Source organism: Mangifera indica, chromosome 10 (genome assembly GCF_011075055.1).
Source record: "Mangifera indica cultivar Alphonso chromosome 10, CATAS_Mindica_2.1, whole genome shotgun sequence".
NCBI lineage: Eukaryota > Viridiplantae > Streptophyta > Magnoliopsida > Sapindales > Anacardiaceae > Mangifera > Mangifera indica.
In genome coordinates, this window is record NC_058146.1 from 357,247 (window position 1) to 378,684 (window position 21,438).

The 21,438-nt window shown below is 35.1% G+C and overlaps 5 protein-coding genes across 13 annotated transcripts; 4 read left to right on the forward strand and 1 right to left on the reverse strand.

Moving 5' to 3' along the window:
• Positions 1-1,054: 1,054 nt before the first annotated feature.
• LOC123227724 (classical arabinogalactan protein 4-like) lies at positions 1,055-2,632 on the forward strand. The gene is made up of 2 exons (XM_044652841.1): positions 1,055-1,515; positions 2,113-2,632. Exons 1-2 carry the CDS (start codon positions 1,176-1,178, stop codon positions 2,562-2,564), a joined length of 792 nt encoding a protein of 263 aa, XP_044508776.1. The 5' UTR covers positions 1,055-1,175; the 3' UTR covers positions 2,565-2,632.
• Positions 2,633-5,616: 2,984 nt separating this feature from the next.
• Positions 5,617-7,245, forward strand: LOC123227294 (E3 ubiquitin-protein ligase RING1-like). Its single transcript, XM_044652036.1, has one exon. The coding sequence runs from the start codon at positions 5,815-5,817 to the stop codon at positions 6,898-6,900; it is 1,086 nt and encodes a 361-aa protein (XP_044507971.1). The 5' UTR covers positions 5,617-5,814; the 3' UTR covers positions 6,901-7,245.
• Positions 7,246-7,918: 673 nt separating this feature from the next.
• LOC123228285 (pentatricopeptide repeat-containing protein At5g09450, mitochondrial) lies at positions 7,919-10,564 on the forward strand. 2 transcript variants are annotated; one of them, XM_044653634.1, is made up of 4 exons: positions 7,919-8,075; positions 8,155-8,437; positions 9,322-10,253; positions 10,344-10,564. In XM_044653634.1, exons 1-3 carry the CDS (start codon positions 8,041-8,043, stop codon positions 10,219-10,221), a joined length of 1,218 nt encoding a protein of 405 aa, XP_044509569.1. In that variant the 5' UTR covers positions 7,919-8,040; the 3' UTR covers positions 10,222-10,253; positions 10,344-10,564. The 2 variants fall into 2 exon arrangements, with proteins under 2 accessions (XP_044509569.1, XP_044509568.1); XM_044653633.1 differs by having other exon boundaries at positions 9,322-10,564.
• Positions 10,565-12,657: 2,093 nt separating this feature from the next.
• On the forward strand, positions 12,658-15,698 carry LOC123227343 (root phototropism protein 3-like). The gene is made up of 5 exons (XM_044652114.1): positions 12,658-12,735; positions 13,193-13,324; positions 13,401-13,470; positions 13,556-14,845; positions 15,023-15,698. Exons 2-5 carry the CDS (start codon positions 13,212-13,214, stop codon positions 15,551-15,553), a joined length of 2,004 nt encoding a protein of 667 aa, XP_044508049.1. The 5' UTR covers positions 12,658-12,735; positions 13,193-13,211; the 3' UTR covers positions 15,554-15,698.
• A 1,724-nt stretch (positions 15,699-17,422) lies between these two features.
• LOC123228117 (transcription factor bHLH143-like) lies at positions 17,423-21,057 on the reverse strand. Of its 8 annotated transcripts, none has more exons than XM_044653356.1 (4): positions 20,775-20,978; positions 19,517-20,122; positions 19,234-19,361; positions 17,423-19,131 (listed from the first exon to the last, which is right to left on the reverse strand). In XM_044653356.1, exon 4 carries the CDS (start codon positions 18,741-18,743, stop codon positions 18,045-18,047), a length of 699 nt encoding a protein of 232 aa, XP_044509291.1. In that variant the 5' UTR covers positions 18,744-19,131; positions 19,234-19,361; positions 19,517-20,122; positions 20,775-20,978; the 3' UTR covers positions 17,423-18,044. The 8 variants fall into 8 exon arrangements, with proteins under 8 accessions (XP_044509291.1, XP_044509292.1, XP_044509288.1 ...); XM_044653357.1 differs by having other exon boundaries at positions 17,423-19,071; positions 19,195-19,361; XM_044653353.1 differs by adding an exon at positions 20,734-20,774 and having other exon boundaries at positions 17,423-19,361; positions 20,851-20,972.
• Between the last annotated feature and the right edge of the window lie 381 nt (positions 21,058-21,438).

The window sequence follows — 21,438 nt, forward strand, 5'->3', positions numbered from 1 at the left end:
TTTATTTTTGATTCTTTCACTCATGGGCTCCACTGCATGAATAAAAAAGTAAAAAAAAATAAAGTCATTTACAATATTTTATTTTAGCTGTTCTCCATTTGCAACATTTTATTTTAACAAGTGCACTTGAATTTATTTTTCAATCAAACTTGTATGGCCCGTTGCATAAAGAATAGAGAAAAAAAAATTCAAGGAGGTGGTTGGCAACGCTAATCCGCTCTTCATTTAAAAACTTTTTAGATTTGAATTTTTATATTTTATAATCATTAATATAATATTATAACAATTTTAAATAATAAAAATAATATAAAATAATTTAACAACATAAAATCATAATAAAATTAAATTTCATATGAATCTATCATACATTATTTGATTTTTAATTATTCATAAAAAAAATACATAACATATTTACTTGAATGTAGATGATTTTACTATAAAATCTTTACAACAAATGTTAATTCTCTAAATAAATTTAATAATTTTTGTTTTTTCCTCACTGAATGACTAAGAAAAAAGAGGGAAATAATATTCTCTATTTTTACATAAGTTACATTAATTCAAGTATTTTAATATAAGTAGTATATATATATAATATATATATACAATTAAAAAAAAAAAAAGGTAAAATTCCTATCAAAAAATTTCCTCACCCAACCTGTTACACAGCCATTGGGAAATAGTTAAGACTATTGAATTGGTGGACCTAATCCGGATTTCAAATCTCTGCTTTAAACTTTCCTTACCGAAACCGTTACAAATTCAATTTTTTTTAATCTAATTAGGTCTAAATCAGTTGAATCAAATAATGAAAACTCTGATTTCGATAGCTCTTTAGCGAGTTTTAATTTTATACGACCGTTGCTTTGATGCTACCTTTGTTACTTAAGTACCGTTGGGGCTTTTACATTAAATCTTCACTGTCAAAATTTTATTTAATTTTTTTTATTAATATAATTGAACCGTTTGGGGTTCCACCAATAATTTTTTATAAAAAGTAACCGACTCATTCAACAGCCAACAATTATAGCCGTTAGGCCTTCCCTCTATAAATACTCTTCGTCTCCGCTTCGCATATCGCTCAAACTGAAATCTTTAAACCTTTCTTCGAAACTCGTCGCTCAAGCCGAAACTATTTAAACTTTTCTCCGAAATTCGTCTTTTCTGCAACTTCAATGGCTCGCTCAACCGCAACTCCTATCTCTTTCCTTCTAATCTCACTCCTCTTTGTTTCTTCAATGGCTCAAACTCCAGCTCCTGCTCCTGCTCATTCATCTGTGCCACCGTCCTCTTCCAAGACTCGGCCGGTGGCTGCGCCGTTTCCATCGAAGATTACGCCGGTGACTGCTCCTTCTCCTGTCGTCATCACTTCACCGGCTCCTGCGACTTCTCCCTCGTCGATCTCCTCCCCCCCGTCTGAAGCTCCTGCTCCAGCTGAGAACGCTGCCGTTTTCAATAGATTCGCTGTTGCTGGATCTTTGACTGTTGGATTATTCGCAGCCGTTTTGATTATTTAGAGTGACGTGTAGTGAGTGCAGTGTTAGGGATTATTTATTTATTTATATTTATTTGTATTAATACATTAATTTGCTGGGAATAAATTGCTCATTGATATTTGAATCTCTAACATTAGTTTAATGGAAAAAAGTAAAATTCATACCAAGATTATATAATGTTTGAATTCATACCAATCATTCCGAACCATTGGGCAAACTATTGGTCAATTTGGATTGGATAAATGTTTAAATTACCAATCAATTTAGTCAAACCACAATGTCAACTTCGTGTTTGGCAAGGAACACATTTCTTTTCATTGGCACACATGGTTCAAGTATTTCTTGACATCAATTTAGAAAATAATTTATGTTACTATTTAAATGAGCTCATGAGATTTAAACTCTTCGATCTCAATTAATTTTTGGAATATGATTTTTTTTTTTAAGGATTTATTAATTTTTGAAATATTATCTTTTAATTAAGATAGTGATGGTATCTGCGCAATGCCAGCGGCAGCTAGTGCATAGCATCCAAGAGTTTGGGTTCATGGTAATTTCTCTAAACCTTGAGGAGTAACCTGTGATTGACCATTTACTTTCTCTGTATAAACCCTCATTTCTACCCAAAATATTCTGTGCTTCTTCGTCGTGAGCGAGCTTTTCTCTGCAACAATGGCTGGCTCAGCCACTGCCCTCTTCACTCTCATGCCACTTGTCTTTGCCCTTTCAGCAATGGCTCAGTCTCCTTCACCTTCACCTTCTCTTTCAAGATCGCCACCCTTGATTTCACCACCACCGGCTCCAGTCTCTTCTCCCTTTAAGCCACCACCAGCGTCTGCACCAACTCCGAGCAAGACTCCATCAATTTCGTCTCCTTCTCCGACCACCGTGACAACGTCACCTCCTGTGCCACCTCCGTCTTCTCCTTTGACTCCTTTTACTCCATCCGTGATTTCAACCCCACCAGTCGGCGCTCCTGCCCCGTCTGCAAATGCAGCCGTTTTTCACCGGTTTTCCGTCGGCGGATCGGTGGCTGCCGGGGTGCTTGCGGCTGTTTTGGTGATGTAGAATGTTGGGTTGCAGTTACTTTTGACTACTGTTGTCATATTCTTAATGTTATTGTTCCTGTTATTGCATCTTCAATCGTCTTGAAAATTATGATCGACAGGTTAAATTGATCAAGCTTCACAACAAGCCTTTTCAATTAATTCTAACAACTATACGCGCTATTAAGGTGGGATTCAATCTTGACTCCAAATAAAGCTGCGCTGGATCCAATTTGAAATTGACAAATTGAGATTCTTGTTTCACCCAAAATAATTTAAATTTGAATAAGATTAAAATTGACTTAAACTAGAATATTTGAATGAATGAGAACTTAATTAGTTTCATGAAAATAAGCTCAATTCTTGATCAAACCTGGCTCACTTTATTTGGATTGAATATACCCTGATGCTCACTATTGCACTAACAACTACTCCATATGGATCCATGTTGTTTTTATAATAACATGTGTATACTTTATTGACATAGATTAAAATACATTATTTGCTACTGAAGCAACTCTCATTTGGATTTGAATAAACTTGAATTCATCACTGATTATCTAAATAAGATGGTTGAAATTGGTTGATGTATATCAAAGAATGGGGAGTGCCTACATCGAATTGGCTTGCAAAAATCAGACGTTTATGTATCGAATAAAGGAAAGAAACACACCGGGCTCTTTGGTTGAAAAGAATAATAATGGGGCACAACTTTACAGATGTTTGTGCAGTATTGACCGATGACCAGAAGAAAGAAAAACAAAGGGGAAGCTTTGTAGGAGGTAACGTGGTCGTTAAGTTGCTTTTTCACTTTAATTACTTTTGTTTTTCAATTTTCCAAAGTTTGGAGCATGTTTTATATTTAAAATTATTTAATTATATAATAACATATATTAAACATGTATTAAAAATAAATATATATATAATTTTATTAATTTGTTTATAATCTGAATAATGTTTGGATTGAGTGTTTCCGACATTATTATACAGGGTCCTTAAAGTTTTTAAATTTGTATACGAGAAGCATGCTTTTGATTAAGTCTATGCAAGTCTCAAGTAATTATGATTAATGAACAAACCTCAAACTAGCTCCTTCATACCCTAAAGCCAACAAAGTAAGCGTGTAGACATTCTAATTCGAGATTGTGAGAAAACATCTACTTAACGAAGAATCTATTCTAATTATTTTACAAAGATTTTCATATTTCTCATTTGTAACTTTCTCCTCGATAAGAACAAGAATAAATCTTTAAAATCTTAATTGAATTAGGAACCCCTTATTATCCTATTTCAAATAAAACATCCACTTAATGCTCTTATAATTAGAGATCAAACACTTTGAATTAAGTGTTGATAATTATACACACTTGAACATATAGTTCATTATATTCATTCTCTAGTGATTATACAACAACTAATAGTTACGCTATGAGTATAGACATTTTAACCACATGGTTGAATAACATTTAAAATCTTGCGTTTTATTCTCTCTTTACTCATTGATATCACATAGTAGTAAACATTACAATCCAATTATATTCCAATTACCTCTACCATAACCTAACTTTGTGCAAGAGTATAAATTGCGTGTATTAATCAAAGATAAAAAATCGCATCAACTAACATGAATCTAATTTAAGTAATGTTCAAATTATGTGTCTTCTAACCCATAATAGGGAAAGACGTCATAATCGCGACCCCCCATTTACACAAATTACAAACTCTATTTATAGTTTCTATCTTCCTTCATTAATCTACTTTAATGGTAGGGATTTCTTATTTTATGAATTTCAGAAGACTTGGTCCACCCCAAAAGTAAAGCTAAAGGTGCAAAAAAATAACACAATGTTAGAATTTATGCTTTATAGTTTTTTTTTTTTTTTAACTTCAAAATTCAAAATTTAGAAAAGTAATCATCAAAGTTTCACACACCTAAAAAGAACCTATAATTTTATATTACATTGATCTTATTTTTGCAAACAATTGATTAGGAATAGACAATTTTGTCACTTGGATTTGATTTGGATTAAACATGAATAGGACTCAATTTGAAATCAATTCAAATATAAAAAAATCAGTTTGATATGATTTTATAAACTAACATAAGAAAATACATACCCTACAATTTATTAATAGATGAATTCTCGATAACGTTTGACTCCTAATCATTTATCATCAAAACTCCACTGAAATTGATGAAGTCGCATATATAAATATATATATATAGAGAGAGAGAGAGAGAGAGAGAGAGAACAACATTTTGAATACTAAGAAAGAAATTCCTCTTAGAGCAGCTAAATGCTCTGAAGCTGTAGGAACCAAGAGACCGTATGTGTAACCCACGAGCCACTTTTACCAATTAATTGCAAGTATAAAAAGAGGACCAATCAGATTTTTGTACGTTCTTCTGGAACGGGTTTGTGGGCCTTGAAGCCCATAAATTTCATGTCCAAATAAATTCAAAACAGAGTACTACATCTGTGGTTTTCAATATGGGTGGATTCGAGTCTACTCCAATTGATAGATTAGTTTGTGATTGAGGTTGGTTTATTCCACATATAAATAGTACCATTAAATAAGAAGAAAGAAAAAAAATTGTTGGAAATTATGAAAAAAAAATGCCGGAGAAGAATAAAAACAATTGTTCAGAAAAAAAAAAAAAGAATTAGAATTACTGAAAGGGAAATCATCAAAGGAAAAAGATGAATCTTTGAAAAAGAAAAAAAAAGAATTATTAAAATATAGAAGAATCATCACCGCTAATGAGAAAAATTGTGATGCAGTGACAGTATTAAATTCTTAAAATTAGGTTTAGATTTGATATGAATTGCTAGTTTTATTTTTTCATAATTGAATTGAGTTTCAACCCCATTCCTATTGAGATAAATATATATGTTTCACAGGAAACGGATAGACACCAAGTTGTAACTGGAAGCCAAGTTAACAACAAACACACAAAATTCTCAATCCAAAATTGAATAATATCACATAATTGAACCAGTTATAAACATTTTAATTATATTCAGATTATATTATCGGTTGGACAAACCCCAAATCCACCATTAACCGGGTCAACGATTCATCCAAATCTGAAAACACTGCTTCCATCATTCCAAGTTCCACTTCTCTGTCACAACATATATATAATAATATTCTATAACTCTTTTCTAATTTTTTTCCCTAAATCCTTCAACTACTACCTTCCCACCCCGCCCACCTTTTCTATCTCTGAATCTTCCTCTCTTTCATGTTCTTCATCCTCTCTTCACACCATGAAACCTCATCATCTTCTTCATCATCGCAGAAGCTTGAAAGAAGATCCAGCTTCAAATCTTCAAGACTGCATGTCATCTTGTAAACCTGATAACCCAGACAGTTATTATTCCTGTGTTGACTTCTGTTCTGATACAAATTTCAGTTACCCACCGGTTGAAAGTCCACCTGTTTCTTCATCACTACCTCATCATTCAAACAAAGCCCACAAGTTCTTGATCATCACACTCACAGTTTTCGCCGTAACCTTTGTTGTTCTTGCCTGTTGTATTCTCTACTTCAAGTTCTATTTAAACCGGCGTGCTTCGAGGAGAGTTTCGTCGTCACAGCCGCCGCGAACAGATGGTGAAGAAACCCGTGATGCTTTTCTGGATGAAGATGACGGCCCAGTGGTTGACCACCACATCTGGTACATCAACACCGTTGGTTTGCAGCCGTCGGTTATCAGTGCCATCACGGTTTGCAATTACAAGAAAGGCGATGGTCTTGTTGAAGGCACCGAGTGCTCCGTTTGTTTGAACGAGTTTCAAGAGGACGAGTCTCTCAGGCTTTTGCCCAAGTGTAATCACGCTTTTCATGTTCCTTGTATTGATACTTGGCTTCGCTCTCACACCAACTGCCCCATGTGCCGAGCTCCGATTGTGAAGAATAATAACAATAATAATACGTCTGCTGAATCATCATCTTCTGCTTCTGCTTCTTCTTCGTCAACAGCACCAGATTCCATTGCTGTTGATTCAGCTGCTGGCAGTGGAGCTCAAGTTGAAGGAGCAACTGAGAGAGAAATGGAAGAAGGAGTTGTTGAAAGGAGGATTGAGATTGAGCCCATTAGAAGATCGGTTTCTTTGGATTCTGTGTCAGCTTTAAAGATAATTCAAGCGGTTAGAGGGAATTCTTCAGATGCCCAGATGGGAAAAGAGAAAGATCCGAGAAGGAGAATAGGTTCGAGAAGAGTGAGCAGGACTGAGAGTTTGAGAAGATTTGTGGGAAGTTCTTCAATTGCTAGATCTTTGCAACTTGGTCCTGTTTCATTCAAAAGATCGTCTTCTTGCAGTGGAAAATTCTTGTTACCGAGGAGCAGCTGATCTAGCGTGGATTCGATCGGAGTACAGAGCTTTGATCAGAAGGTTGTTTACAAATGTCATCGATAAGATATCAACTTGTTCAAATAAAGTCGACTGGGATCGAATCTACCCTTGAAATGTTTCAGGTCAGATTTCCATGAACTTTAGAGATTCAGCTGGAGTTATTTTATTGCTCTTTTTCAAATCCTGCAATTTTGTTGTATTAAGTTTGCAAAGAGATCCATGAAAGGAAATGGATTTTCTTTACCAAGGAATTAATTGTAAGTAACAACTGCGTTATTGTAAAGTGATGATATTTAGTACACAATTTTGATTGATGAATTGAAAATTTGATTCAAATGAAAATTGTATATCACGACCAACTCAAATCGAGCTACCAAGTTTGAAACTTCAGCTTGATCCAACCTATTTGCCTTCTCATACCATGGCATGGACTTCTTCTTACCATTAAACAAGGCACCCGAATTTATTTATTTATTATTCTTCCAGCGTTTTCTTTGGACTCGTTCTTTCTGCTGGCTTGGCTAACTTTAAAAATTCAATTTGAACTTGGAGATGTTGAAATTATGAATTAATTAATTATTTGTGAAGAGATCATGTGCTGGCCTCGGATGGTTGATTGGCTCAAACAAGCCCAAATCCACCTAATCCTTCCTTGTTGTTTAGCAATTTTTTTAGATTTAAATAAATTTTTTTAATCTTTAATAATTCAAAAGAATTAAAGCTCAATCCACCTAAAAACATTAAAATTCGATCTCACTCTATAAGTCTTGTATGTAGTAATGCACCAAGAAAATTTAAATATGAATTTATTAAATATATTTATTTATTTGAGAACGTTAAAATATAAATGTTTATAGGCAATTGTTTGTATCTATGTCTTCAATTTTAGTCTAACTGTATCCAGTCCAGTCAGCAACTCTTGCGTGATTCCACTCAGATTAATCCCATCTTAAAATGAGTTTTAATCTTAATTTAAACTGGATCAATCACTCCCATCACAAATCCAGTTAGCCCAATATACTCTGGTAGGCCTTTGAAATTAACAGCCCGTTACAAACAACCCCAACAAGAAAACCGAAACAAGCAATTAAAACCCACTTAGTCGAATTTGCCATCACCCTGCAAACGTAAACAGCCATGACTGCTCGGTCCTTCTTTCTCAGTCTTCGACGGTAAGCGTGTTCAGTTGAGCCACCTCAAGATTCACAATTTCATTATCTTTTTCTCTAACAATATTTTTTCAACATACAGAACAAGCAATACGATCATTAAGAACAACGCCTGTTCTGAGGCCGCCCCTCACTCGAGATTTCTCTCTTCTCGATCTTTGAGAAGCGATGTTCTTGAAGAAAGCTCGACTCCCGAGGGCAAAGATGATCTCAAAACTAGAATTTTTACGCTCAGACTGCCAAAAAGGAGCGTTATTAACGTTATTCAGAAATGGGTCAGTGAAGGAAACCAAACGTCCATGCTTGAGCTTCGACAGATTCAGAAAGAACTCAGAAAGTCTCAGCGTTACAAGCATGCTCTCGAGGTTTGGTTTTATTCTATGCTATGATTTTTCTTAATCTGTAATTTGTTTGTTTGTTTTTTTTTCAATTTCTAGAATTTTTTCATACCATGTTAGATTTTCCAAAATGCTGCCTTGATCTGAGGCATTAAAAAATCGTGTTTATTTTTTTGGAGCTGCTGATGTACCGTGGTGGCACTGGTGCCGGCCACATTCACCATCTATTTGTTCTAGTTGTTTTGATGATTCTTACTCCTGCATACATTCACTGTCTATTTTGTGAGAAGTGATAAGAGGTTAAATTGAGAGTGTTGAGTATCCCACATTGTTTGCGAAACAAATTGGCCCAATACCACTTTTGCGTTGGCCCGTCAACTGTATCAGAGCTGAATCCACTGTAGTACAGGCCCCCAATTAAGGGGTGGTTGTTTCTTACTCCCCAGTTGGCCTGGTTTAGGAGGTTCAGATGAAAGGGAGGTTTGGCAGGTTTACTCCCTGGTTGGCCTGCCTAGTTGAGAGGGAGGTTGTTGATGGTCCAATGTGTGATAAGCGAGAGGAAAGGGAGGTTTGGCTGGTTGGTTTACTCCCCAGTTGGGTTGCTTGGTTGAGGAGGAAGTTGTTGATGGACTGATATGTGATAAGGGAGAATTGTTTAGTATCTCACATTGGTTGGGTTGCAAATTGGGTGTGTATATATTAATGTGAGGAAAAGCCTCACCCCAAGGAGAGGCTCAAAGCACTTTTGTGGAGGCCCCAACAGAGAGCTTTTTCAATTATTTGTTACATTTATTGTTTATAATTATCTTTTCATGATTAATTTAGGGGGCAACTGTTCTAACTTGTTTCTGTTAAATATTACCCTTTGAATTCATTAGCTGTTCTGTTTAGTAATGGATAGAAAGTCGCAGATATCTGAATGGATGGTTTCTCACGACGAGTTTGTGTTATCAGACTCTGACTATGCTATACGTATTGACTTGATGACAAAAGTTTTTGGTATTGATGCTGCTGAGCGCTACTTTGAAGGTCTACCTCTATCTGCAAAAACTAGTGAAACCTGCACTGCTCTCCTCCACTCTTATGCTGGGGCGAAATTGATGGAAAAAGCTGAGCAATTTTATGAGAGAATAAAGGACTCAAACCTGTCATTCAGTGCCCTTATGTATAACGAGATGATGACTTTGTATATGTCGGTTGGTCAAGTTGAGAAAGTCGCTTTAGTTGTTGAAGAGCTTAAGCGAAAGCATGTTGTGCCTGACATTTTCACCTACAATCTGTGGATTAGTTCTTGTGCCTCAACCCTCAACATTGACGAAGTTAGAAAGATTCTGGATGAAATGAGTATTGACTCTGGTTCAAATGGTGGTCTGTCAAATTACATCAACCTTGTGAAGATATACATTGAGGCCAGTCATCTCGTGAATGCAGAGAGCAGCCCTCTGGTTGAAGCGGACAAAAGTATTACACAAAGAGAATGGATTACGTATGACTTCCTTATTATTTTGTATGCAGGCTTGGGAAACAAAGATAAAATCGATCAGATATGGAAATCCTTGAGGATGACCAAACAAAAAATGACAAGCAGAAACTACATATGCATCCTTTCTTCTTATCTGATGCTTGGGCATATGAAAGAAATCGAAGAAGTTATTGACCAATGGAAACAATCTACCACCTCAGAGTTTGACATCTCTGCATGTAACAGGCTTTTGTATGCTTTTAAAGATGTGGGATTGATTGAAAAAGCAAACGATTTCCATATGCTTCTGCTACAGAAAAACTGCAGCCCCACAAATGAGCAAGGATAGAATTTTGTTTAACCAGTCAGAGATCTATGCTAGTGAGGTTTTAGTTTTGTGAAATCTGAGAGCACCCTTATGGCATCCAAATGAATGAGAGATAAAAATAAGTATATTTGCATTTCTTGCAGGCTTGCTGCATACCACACAGCTGAATTGAACCATTTCAAGCTGCAGCTGTTTTAAATTGTTGCTCTTCTCTGTTTGTATCCTCTTTGCTTGAAATGAAAACTTTTCATAGCTTTGTAAAATTTGATAAGCTTACTGTTGTACAGTTCCTTTTACAATGACCTTATGGCTTTCATAGCTGCTAATGTATCTGATTCTGCCATGATCAAAATTTTTGAAGAGAGACTGAGAATCTAACTCATTTAGGTCCTGTTAAAAACCCTGATTGGACCTGTGTCGAACCGGTTCAGCTGGGACTGGGACTCTGAATATGTCTTTCACGAGCATACTATTCATGTCATTTTTGATCAAAAGTTGTTTCCCGGTCAGAAGGCATTCCATCAATTCAATTTATTTCTTATTTTTAAAGTGTTCATAGGGTGGTCTCGTGATTTCTGCTGGGCGGTCCATGGTTGTGACTTGAGTAGGGGTGGTTTTGTGAGTTGGATGTTAAGAAATTTCAGTTTAACTTAGCTTAACTTGAACCCTCTTGTCACACCAACATCATTGCATTGGAAAATTGACTATCGATGATTCTTTTTCTTATTCTCCGATGAGGTGAACTTGTTATATTAGATTTTGAGTTAGTTATTTTGAATTAAAACCAAGTCTGAGCTGCCTTTTGTTTGGGTTTGGTTTGCCCTAGACTTGTGAGTCAGTTTGAGTTTGATTCATCTGTGTTTTCGCCTCAACCATTTACTTTATTAGAAATATTATTTATCTCTTTAATTATAAATTGATTTTTTTTACTTTGATATCAACCCTTTAGCAGGTAGTAGCAGGTAATATATACAGATCTAAACAAACTCAAACTTGATTTTTATGTTTTTGTACAAACTTGAATTGATTTTAAGTTTGGTCAGTTTGAAGACCTCTCAAGACAGGACATGGGCATTTCAATGATTTATGATTGATCCCAGGAAAAAGAAGTGGGTCCAAAAAGTCAATCATCGCCACAAAAGTCAAGTGGCATAAACAAACAAAAAAATAATGGCTCAGCATCCCAATCCCAGTATAGACGACATGAACAAGAAAAGTTTAGTAACCCTCAGGTGTTTTATCTAATCAAAGACACATAAAGAAGGGTTAGGCGGTGGAAAAGAGAGGGAAAGTGAGAGAGACCGTTTTGTCGTAAACACTAAAGAAGAGTTAAAAAGATTGGTACAAATTTGACCAAAAAGGGTTTGTTTGGCTCGATTTTCTTGTGTAGTTGGTTTTAAAATGCCAAAGAGTTGAGTTGGGTTTGTCTCTGTGTAGGAAAATATGTCAGGCGATGGCGGTGGGAATTGAAAGAAGCCTCACAGCCAGAACCACCCGTAAACAATTAATATACGAAAAGATGGTGACAGAAGATTGAATTATTAGAAGTAACGTTTGAAGAGAGCCAAGGGAATGAAACGTGGCTTCACTCTGACCATTATTTCTTTCTCATCACTTTATGACAAATTTATTTATTTTTTCAAACCATATTTCTACGATCAATTGATATTGAATCCGATGAATTTATATTTATATTTTCAGATTTTATATTTGTTTTCATTATATGGTCTTCAGTTATATGTATAATAAATGCATGCACAATGACGACCAGAAGATTGAAAGGCCATTGGCGAATATTGCATTAAATTCGATAGAGAAATTTTATAGAAGTTGTGAAGAACTTTGAGTTTTTCTCTATTTCGCGAACATTGCATTGAATTTGATAGAGAAATTTTATACAAGTCCTGAAGAACTCTGAGGGTTTTTTTTTTTTTTTTTTAATTTCAAATTCGTCATAAAAAATTATTTTTTGATATAATAATACATATGTAATCGGAGTTTTTATACTAAAAAGAGACATAATGAAATTTTGTTTTTTTTTTAATTTTTATAATGTATACATTAAAAGTTTTCTTTTATAAAAATGTGAAAGTTATATTTTTACAGCAATGTAAATTAAGTAATAAAATATAAAAAAAACACTTTAATTTTGTAAAAGAAATAATTTTTTGAGCTACTAAGTTGATGGAGTTATTGAAATAGGCTAATAATTAATATTGGGATTTGAAACGAATAGGATAGGTTTAAATTGAGTTTAAATAAGAGCCAATTCAAATTTAAAACTCAGTTCGAAGCCACGATAACTAGTATGAGATTGGGTTTGATTTGCATAATAGGTGAATAGTATTAACATTATACTAAATATGAATGTTAAATAATAGTAAAAACAACTCATTACCAATTATTTATGGAAAAGTTAAGGATTGATTGTAATAGATAGAAAATAAGATGGTGATTGAAAGAGTTGAACAGAGAATGTAGTCCGTATGGACATGGTTCCCCTCCCCTTCCACCTTATCGTCTTCATCACTTCTGGTAGGAAGGAAGCTTGTTTAATTGCTCCACTCAAGCTATAATTTTCAATCCAATAAATTTTGTGAATTGGGTGTAATATCTCAGTAAAAATTTCTTATTCTTTCTCCTCAACGTAAGAATGTTTTAGGCAATTTTAATAATTTTTTATACATATTCATTTTTAAAGAATTGAAAAGAAGAAGAAACTGAATCTCTTACTGTTTATTTTGCACACAGAAAGTTTCCCAAAACCTGCAAATAAAACTAAAATGAAATGGAGCTCAGAATGATCCAAAACAGTGTCACCAAAAATGTATTGGCCATAAATTCCCACCCTATAAGAGGCCTTCAAATTCTGTTGGAAGCCGACAATTCCAACCCCATCAAATCTAGTCTCACTGTGTTCTTCACCTCATATTTTTCTCTGCTGTTGCTGCTTCTCACATATTCCCTCACTTTCTTGGCTCAAATTTTGTAGGATTTTGGCTCTGACTATCATGTTGGAATCCGAAAATGAATCACTTGGCGGAAGACATTATGGCAATGGAGTTCTTAGCTCCACTAAACACGCTGTCAAAACCGCCGGATTTGAGCCCAGGGGTCAATCTCGGTAAGTTTTTAGCCTATGCATTTTACAAGACTTAAAATTTTTGTTTTTTAACAAGGCTTGCTTATTCTGCTTATAGGTATGTTGCTACTGATATTCCAAGTGACTTTCTGGTTCAAACTGGAGATATTAATTTTCACTTGCACAAGGTAGCTGCATATTCTTGTTCTGATATGTGAAAATTTCCCTTGTTCAAGTTTCCTGATTCAGAATTTTTCTTGTGTATTTGCAAAGTATCCAATGCTTTCTAGAAGTGGAAAGATAAACAGACTGATATATGAGTCTCGAAACCCGGATATTGTTAACAAGATTGCCCTGGATGATCTTCCTGGAGGACCTGAGGCTTTCGAGCTAGTTGCGAAATTCTGCTATGGGATTGCAGTTGATATAACAGCAGCCAATGTATCCACGCTAAGGTGTGCTGCAGAGTATCTTGAGATGACAGAGGACTTGGAAGAAGGCAACCTGATCTTTAAAACAGAAGCCTTTCTTAGTTATGTTGTTTTGTCATCCTGGAGATACTCCATAATTGTATTGAAAAGTTGTGAAAAGCTGTCTCCATGGGCTGAAAATCTTCAGATTGTTCGAAGGTGTAGCGAATCCATAGCTTGGAAGGCTTGTGCAAACCCTAAAGGAATCAGATGGGCTTATACTGAAAAACCCCTAAAAGCTTCGAGTCCAGAATTGAATGATATCATAGATTCAAGTCCCCGTAGGAAGAATCAATCCGTTCCTCCTGATTGGGGGTTTGAAGATGTTTCGATTCTCAGAATCGATCACTTTGTCAGGGTTATTACAGCCATCAAAGTAAAGGGTATGCGATCTGAATTGATCGGGGCTGCAATAATGCATTATGCCACAAAATGGCTTCCAGGTATGGTCAGAGAAGGTGCAGGTGCTGCTGGAGATGAAACAAGCTGTGGCAGTGCCAGTAGTAGCAACAGTTGGAAAGGGGGACTACATATGATCATGGCGAGGACTAGAGAGGATCCTCCGACCGTTCATTTCAAGGATCAACAGAATATCATCGAGAGCCTAATTAGCATAATTCCGCCGAAAGACAGTGTGACATGCAGCTTCCTGCTGAGGCTCCTGAGAATGGCCAACATGTTAAAAGTGGCGCCTGCCTTGGTCAATGAATTGGAGAAACGGGTTGGGATGCAGTTTGAGCAGGTTACATTGGCTGATCTTCTTATTCCTACTTACAATAAAGGAGAAACTTTGTATGATGTGGAGCTTGTGCAGAGGCTTTTGGAGCATTTTCTTATTCATGAACAGACAGAAAGTTCAAGTCCCAGCAGGCAATCTTTTTCGGATAAGCACATGTATGATGGAGCTCAAAGGGCTAATAATGGCACAAGTGCTCAGATGAGAGTGGCAAGGCTTGTTGATGGTTATCTCACTGAAGTAGCCAGAGATAGAAACCTGTCTTTGATAAAATTTCAGGTTTTGGCTGAAGCTTTACCAGAATCTGCAAGGACCTGTGATGATGGACTTTATAGAGCAGTTGATTCCTATCTTAAGGTAATTTTCTGATTGTTCTCCAAAAGTTTTCATTTTTCTTTCGTACATTGTTATTAAATGTCCAATTTTTCAGAGAAATAATAACGTCTGGAGATATTGGACTATTTTTTTTCAACATTGAACATTAAACATTTCTGAGAATGAATTCTGATATATTTTTTTTCAACAAATTACCAGGCGCATCCAACACTATCTGAGCATGAAAGGAAGCGGCTAAGTCGAGTGATGGATTGGCAGAAACTGTCAATGGACGCATGCATGCACGCCGCTCAAAACGAAAGGCTCCCTCTAAGAGTTGTGGTGCAAGTCCTCTTCTCAGAACAGGCAAAGATCAACAACGCAATAGCAACCACCTCACTGAAAGAAGCCGCCGAAAGCCAGTACCAGCCCATCATCTCCAACAGAAAGACACTGCTTGAAGGGACGCCGCAGTCATTCCAGGAAGGATGGGCAGCCGCCAAGAAGGATATTAATACACTTAAGTTTGAGCTTGAAAGCTCCAAGGGCAAGTACCTTGAGCTGCAGGATGAGATGGAGAATCTGCAGAGGCAGTTTGATAAGATGTCAAAGCAGAAACAAACTTCTGCATGGAGTAGTGGGTGGAAGAAATTGAGCAGACTTACAAAGATGAAACAGTTGGAGGACGTTCAAACTTCTGCAGATCAGAATAGAAAGACACCTAGAAGATGGAGAAACTCAATCCCCTGATTGCCAAAGGAATGCCTGTACATTTATATTCAGTGTTACATATTGCTAATGTTTTCTTCCACTGTTACGATTCCATCTCTCTGTGCTTTTTTTTCTTCTTCTTGAAGTTCAATTTTTTTTTCTTGTACTTTTTTGTTTTGTGTAATATAGGTTTTAATTTTTATACTTATAAGCGCAATATATATTTTCAATATGGTATCAGAGCATAAGCCAAACGACGGACCTAACGGTCTAAAGTATTCTTGGATACAAGTGACAACGTACCCAGTAAAAAACCTATTAAATCAAAAAACGAGTCTAACAACTTAAGTGGTTATACTTAAACGGAGATGTTAGAGACTCAAATAAAAAATAAAGAAAGAGAGTCTTACATCTAATAAACTTGAATAAAATGAGTAGTATATTAATGTGTGAATTGGACCTTAACACAAGTTAATTGATTTTGTGTAATATAAGTTTCAATCTTCACACTTATAAGCGTAATATATATTTTCAATAGTCCTTAATTTGTAAAAATTGCTTTCAAAACAAGGAAGAAGAGTAGCAGTGCAATTTGTTAGCAAAATGTTTGTGCCTGTTGTAAGATTGTTTGCTTAAATTCTCATTTGATGTACTTATGTTTTCAAAGGAGAAAGAAGGTGATGATTTACCCTTCACTGTTCTAAACCTGGATCGGTGTCATTGCGGTTAATCCTTCATGCTATCTGTCATGAAGTTGGCCAAGTTAGATAGTGAAAATCTGACCGAACCCAATAGTTATAATGGTCAAACTGTCATGCTGAATATGGCGTCATGAAAGTCAAATCAATATGTTGTCTGTTACGAAGTTGTCAAGTTAAAGAGTGAAAATTCAATCAAACTCAATGGTTACGACAGTTAAATTGTCATGTTATCCATCATGAATTTGGCCAAATTAAAGAGTGAAAATTTATAACTATCATTGTGAGTCTCCAACTAAGTTTATTTAATAAAGAATATAAATTTACTCGTTTGCATATGGTTTATGGTTTTTCTTCCTACGATTGGCTAACGTACCAAAATCAAGCACATCATAAAGAAGAAAGATGAGCTAATATTTATTACTTACTGAAAAATATCAAACTGTTTTCTGTACTTGAAAAGAAAGGAGAAAAACTGATGCAACAAATTCACATACAGAAATTAAGATTAAGAAGATGAGATCAGTATAATTAAACAGAGGTTATTTTCCAATTGTACTGCATGAACAGCGACCAGCCATATGTAGACATCTTGGAGTATGGTAAGGAAGTTTTGTCAACTCAAAAATTTCCAAAATTTCATAGCAAATGCAACAAGCAAGCATTGGGGCTTGTTCCCTATGTAAGTAAACCAATGCCAGTGCTCAAGCTAAACTTTCTTTAAGCACATAAGCTAAAACTAGGGCCTTCGTTATCAACTTCCATATGGAAGATACGCATGTTTCTATAAAAGAATGTTGGGTTGCGAAGTGCAAACTTCTTTCAACAGCATAATTTTATGGTAAAATCCACAAAAGAGTAAAATAAAATTGTTCAGCAGATTTCTAATTGCTAAAATCATTTATATTATTATTATAACCACATAGTTGTATCAGGTATTTTTGTACAAAGAGTGTGGTACTTAATGAGTACAAAGAAACACACGCATCATTGTATAATTGATCAATATTGTTTTTTTTTATATTTAATTCAAAATTATTTAATCATATAATAACACATTAATTTATTTGTAATCATTAATACCCATATTTTTGTACCTGGAATATTCATGTTATGTTAAAAGGTATCTTTATCACAAATTGATTATGAACAAATACATAACATAAAAAGGAAAGGATAACAACAGCAATAACATCAACAACAGGCAATAGGCAAAGCAAAAACACTTTGTTCAATTATTGAAAACCCAAGTCTTCTGCCCTTCGGCCATAAAGTAACAGGGAACCTTTTTCAGATTACTTTACAGATATTAACACCAACATGATGTGGTTTAAGATAAAGGGTAAACACAAAAGCATTACAATATCAAGAAGGAAAGAGACGTGGAAGGAGGGTCCCAAGCTACCCAACACGCATGCACTAAATCCATGGAGGTTCTCAATGCACCTACTAATAAAGCTTCCTCATTTTGCAACACAGGCCACCACCACTATCAATATTCCCATGACATGCCTCACAAATCTTTGAGGCTTTCTTTAATAAATCTCAACAAAGAGCTTTATAAAGATAATCATTCCTGGTCAACAAACAAAACCCTGTTTTTTATTCCTCCAAAGAGTAACGCCATCCCATTTCTTCTTTCCTTTTTCCTTTTTTACCCCATTATATACAGCTCTCTACAGAGAAGGAAAAAAAGGTAATAGAAAGGACCCACAAAGCTAAAGTTATTGTAGTGGTTTCAGATTCATCAATCATTCAAGCAAAGAATTCTTGGTGTTAATACCTTTCCATCCTTGTCTACACCTTTTAAACAAGTTGCAACTTACCAATAGTTACACCCCTAAAGCATTGGCTTTATGCTTTAAAGACTGCAGATAATCTATGGCTTCATCAAGGACCACCAGTGAATCCTTTCCCTTTACACCGGGAATTATACTCTGCAGAATTCTTAAAGTCTGGCAAATCTTATCCTTGTTACACTGTTTGTTACTCAAATTGGAATCCACTTCCTCTCTTTGAGTCTGGTCATTTGCACAGCTCGATTCTGTATCAGTGTCAGATTGTGATGCTTTTTGGAACACCCCATTGAACAATTTCTGCCTTTTGTCTGGGCAATCAGAGCCTGCAAATTCCTCTGCCATTTTCACTATATGTTCAAGTTTCTCGTTGGTTACTTCAACGTGACCAACTGCAAGTGGAGAGTGATCGGTGCTCTTTACTTTATCGTCATCACTACAGTCACTATCTTCATCTGAGTAAAGTAGGGCATTAATTTCTTCAGAGTCTTCATGCATCTCACTCTCTTCACCACTATTGTTATTCTCATCTGATTCCTCACATAAAATAGCCTTCAATGGAGAAAACTTGTCCATTTTAATTGCCTGGTCCTCATGTGAACGATAAATGGGACCTAATTTTCTAACAGAGTCAGGTGGATTCAAGACAAAAGGGCAGACAGAACTATAGATTAACTGTGTTTGATTCCCTGACTGATCAAAAACTAAGAATCCCTTCTGCGAAGACCCACACATATCATTTGGTCTGGCCACTCCACTGAACCCAAAAGTAAAAGCAGATTGCTTTTCATTGAGATTTGGGTATGTATTGGGAACCACAGACTGAAACAGAAGGGCAAAACTTGAAGCAACCTATGAGCTCCATTTGTTTGCTCTGTACTCAATTTCAATAGTCCAGGAACCGCAAATCCTGGCAATGCTGTATTTGCAGAAAACATTGAAGTACCAGGATTTAGACACGGCGGCAAACACTCTGGTTTCCCAGGATCTAGTGATGTGCTCATGCAATTCAAATCAGGCAACTGCCAAGAAGAACGTTGAGAATAGAGCCAACATTTGTGGGCTTTAACCATCCAACCAAAACTATAGCTTGTCGATAAGCATGATTTCTTAAAAACAAATTCTGGAAGAAAAATTAAAAAATACATATTAGCTATGACAAGCCCACAAACTATTGCAAACTGACCTCAATATGGCTGGCGCTGTATCTAAAATGGTCAATTACTTGTGGCGTATTTCAGGAACAAGGAACAAAGAACAAAAAGGATGAAACTAAGAATTCCAGCTTGATAGTATTAATGCAGAAGGACTAATCTACGTGACAGGTTTAAGCAAATGACGGAAATATTGAGCCTGGAAAACAGAAACAAAATTGGTGTTATTAATAGTGTTTTGACTAACAGGAGGAACAAGCATAAATTAATTATCAAAGTTTGCATGCAGACAATCTATAAAATATAGAAAGAATCAAATGAAACAATAACCTTGTAAAGATATCAAGCACTGACCTGGCAGTCCTCCATAGGTTTAAAGCATGCTATAACTCTAAATATAATTGTTGGTTTTCCAGTAATTCCATTCTCATACTTTAATGCTCGAAATCTTGTTTGACTGGCTGCTTGGCACACCATAACTTCTTTACACCTCTGAATACTCGACTCAATTTTTCTGAATAGAGGAAAAGACACCAAACCAATATCCTACTATGTGAAAGTATGGGACTGAGAAAGAAATAGTGGTTGAAAACAGAGACAACTAAAACTATAGTTGTCAGGCTATATTAGATAGAGCAGAAACTAACAAAAGAAGTTTAAATTTGAAATAGATCTGACTTCAATCTTTATTTAGCTAACCCTATAATTGTCACAATAAAAGACGAAAAACTGAATGAGTCCCATGGATTGTTAAACAAAGAACAACAAAAACTAGATTCAAGAGTTAAGGTTTAAACAAAGGGGTAAAAATTTACAAAATAACCCTGCAATATAAATTCAAGTGCACAACTCTGCGGCAAACATCAACTGAAAGACTCAACCAAGGCATATTGTTCTATTTTTCTGAACTATTAATTTATCCACGGTTTCAGCCTGCTCTAAGGTATGTGACCAAATTTCCTACAAGAAGAAACACAAAAAATTAGGCATCTATTATTCAAAGGAAAAATCTTCTCAACCAGACAATCTTCCCAACCAACGAATCATAATAAAGAAATAACAGAAGCAAAACAAGAATGGCAAAATTCCTAATAAACAATTTTTTAATTATCATCTGCTGAACTAAACAGAATCTACTACTAAAATGTTCTCAGTACATTTATTTTAGAGTAATATTTCATGTACAAATGGACAGTTACTACCAGGTACCGACAGCTTACGTTCGATCATGTGATTATGGTTGTCTTAGTGCGCATCAGTTAGAACATATCTCCATGAAGTATTACAACTTGTTTTACCAATAAATAATATAACACAACCGAACAAAAGCAAGTAAAAGTGAAAACAAAATTACAAATTTTTAAGCTATATTTCATTTCCAATTTCAGAAAATTTTTTTATTGTTTGTTCGGATATTACAAAGATGATACGAGGAAATCACGTTATAAGAAAATGAAATCTCGAAAAAAAAATGATGAAATAAACATAAGTTAGTAAAAAAAAAGAAAAAAGAAATGAAAATTGAATGGTATATCTTTTGAACAATTTAGAAGAATTTAAAATAAACCCACCAAGTCAAAATCAGCAGAAAGCACCCAGAAAAAATCATAACCTTCAAAAAATGTAGCCAAAACGATCTCAGCAAACGAAATAGGAACGAACATAAATCAAAAGATGGCAACAACTACCGTTTCCTTCTTCAATTTTGTCCAAATTTTCACAGAAGAGAACGAAGAAACGAAACCCAAGAAGGAAATAACGAGATCAAAAACAGAGAAGAGAAAGATAACCTTGCAGTGAAGAGAAAGATCAAGAACAGAGTAGTCAGAACATGGATGGTAAGATCATATAGGGAATTTCATGACCATTTTGCCCTTTACTGTTTTGGCACAACTATTAACTTTGGTCCATGGTTAAATTGTCCAATTTTTAAGGCCAAATGACTATTTCCCATCCAAGGTTTGGTACCAAATTATTCACTTATTAATTATCAAAAATTTAAAATCCACTCATCTATTAAATTTTACTATTACTGTTAAAAATAAAATTATAATTTAATAAAAATAAATTAAAAAATTATCATATTTCCACCTTCTAGATTTAATAACTAACATTCTCCCATCTAAAATTTAAAAAATTTATATTTTTTTTTCTAAGGTTTTTTCAACACGTTATCGATGGTCAGAGATAGTAACACTAATGGCATTCTCCCTCCTTCCAAACTTATTTCTCAAACCCGCTCCATTTTCAATCATCATTGATCGAGAAAATCAATC

Coding starts and splice junctions, on each gene's coding strand:
- LOC123227294 (XM_044652036.1), top strand. CDS start 5,815: ATGAAACCTCATCATCTTCTTCATCATCGCAGAAGCTTGAAAGAAGAT.
- LOC123227724 (XM_044652841.1), top strand. CDS start 1,176: ATGGCTCGCTCAACCGCAACTCCTATCTCTTTCCTTCTAATCTCACTC. Junction 1,516..2,112: donor CGCAGCCGTTTTGATTATTT/AGAGTGACGTGT, acceptor TATAAACCCTCA/TTTCTACCCAAAATATTCTG.
- LOC123227343 (XM_044652114.1), top strand. CDS start 13,212: ATGTTGGAATCCGAAAATGAATCACTTGGCGGAAGACATTATGGCAAT. Junction 13,471..13,555: donor TTAATTTTCACTTGCACAAG/GTAGCTGCATAT, acceptor GTATTTGCAAAG/TATCCAATGCTTTCTAGAAG. Junction 14,846..15,022: donor CAGTTGATTCCTATCTTAAG/GTAATTTTCTGA, acceptor ACAAATTACCAG/GCGCATCCAACACTATCTGA.
- LOC123228117 (XM_044653354.1), bottom strand. CDS start 18,743: ATGTGTGGGTCTTCGCAGAAGGGATTCTTAGTTTTTGATCAGTCAGGG.
- LOC123228285 (XM_044653633.1), top strand. CDS start 8,041: ATGACTGCTCGGTCCTTCTTTCTCAGTCTTCGACG. Junction 8,076..8,154: donor TTCTTTCTCAGTCTTCGACG/GTAAGCGTGTTC, acceptor TTCAACATACAG/AACAAGCAATACGATCATTA. Junction 8,438..9,321: donor GTTACAAGCATGCTCTCGAG/GTTTGGTTTTAT, acceptor AGAAAGTCGCAG/ATATCTGAATGGATGGTTTC.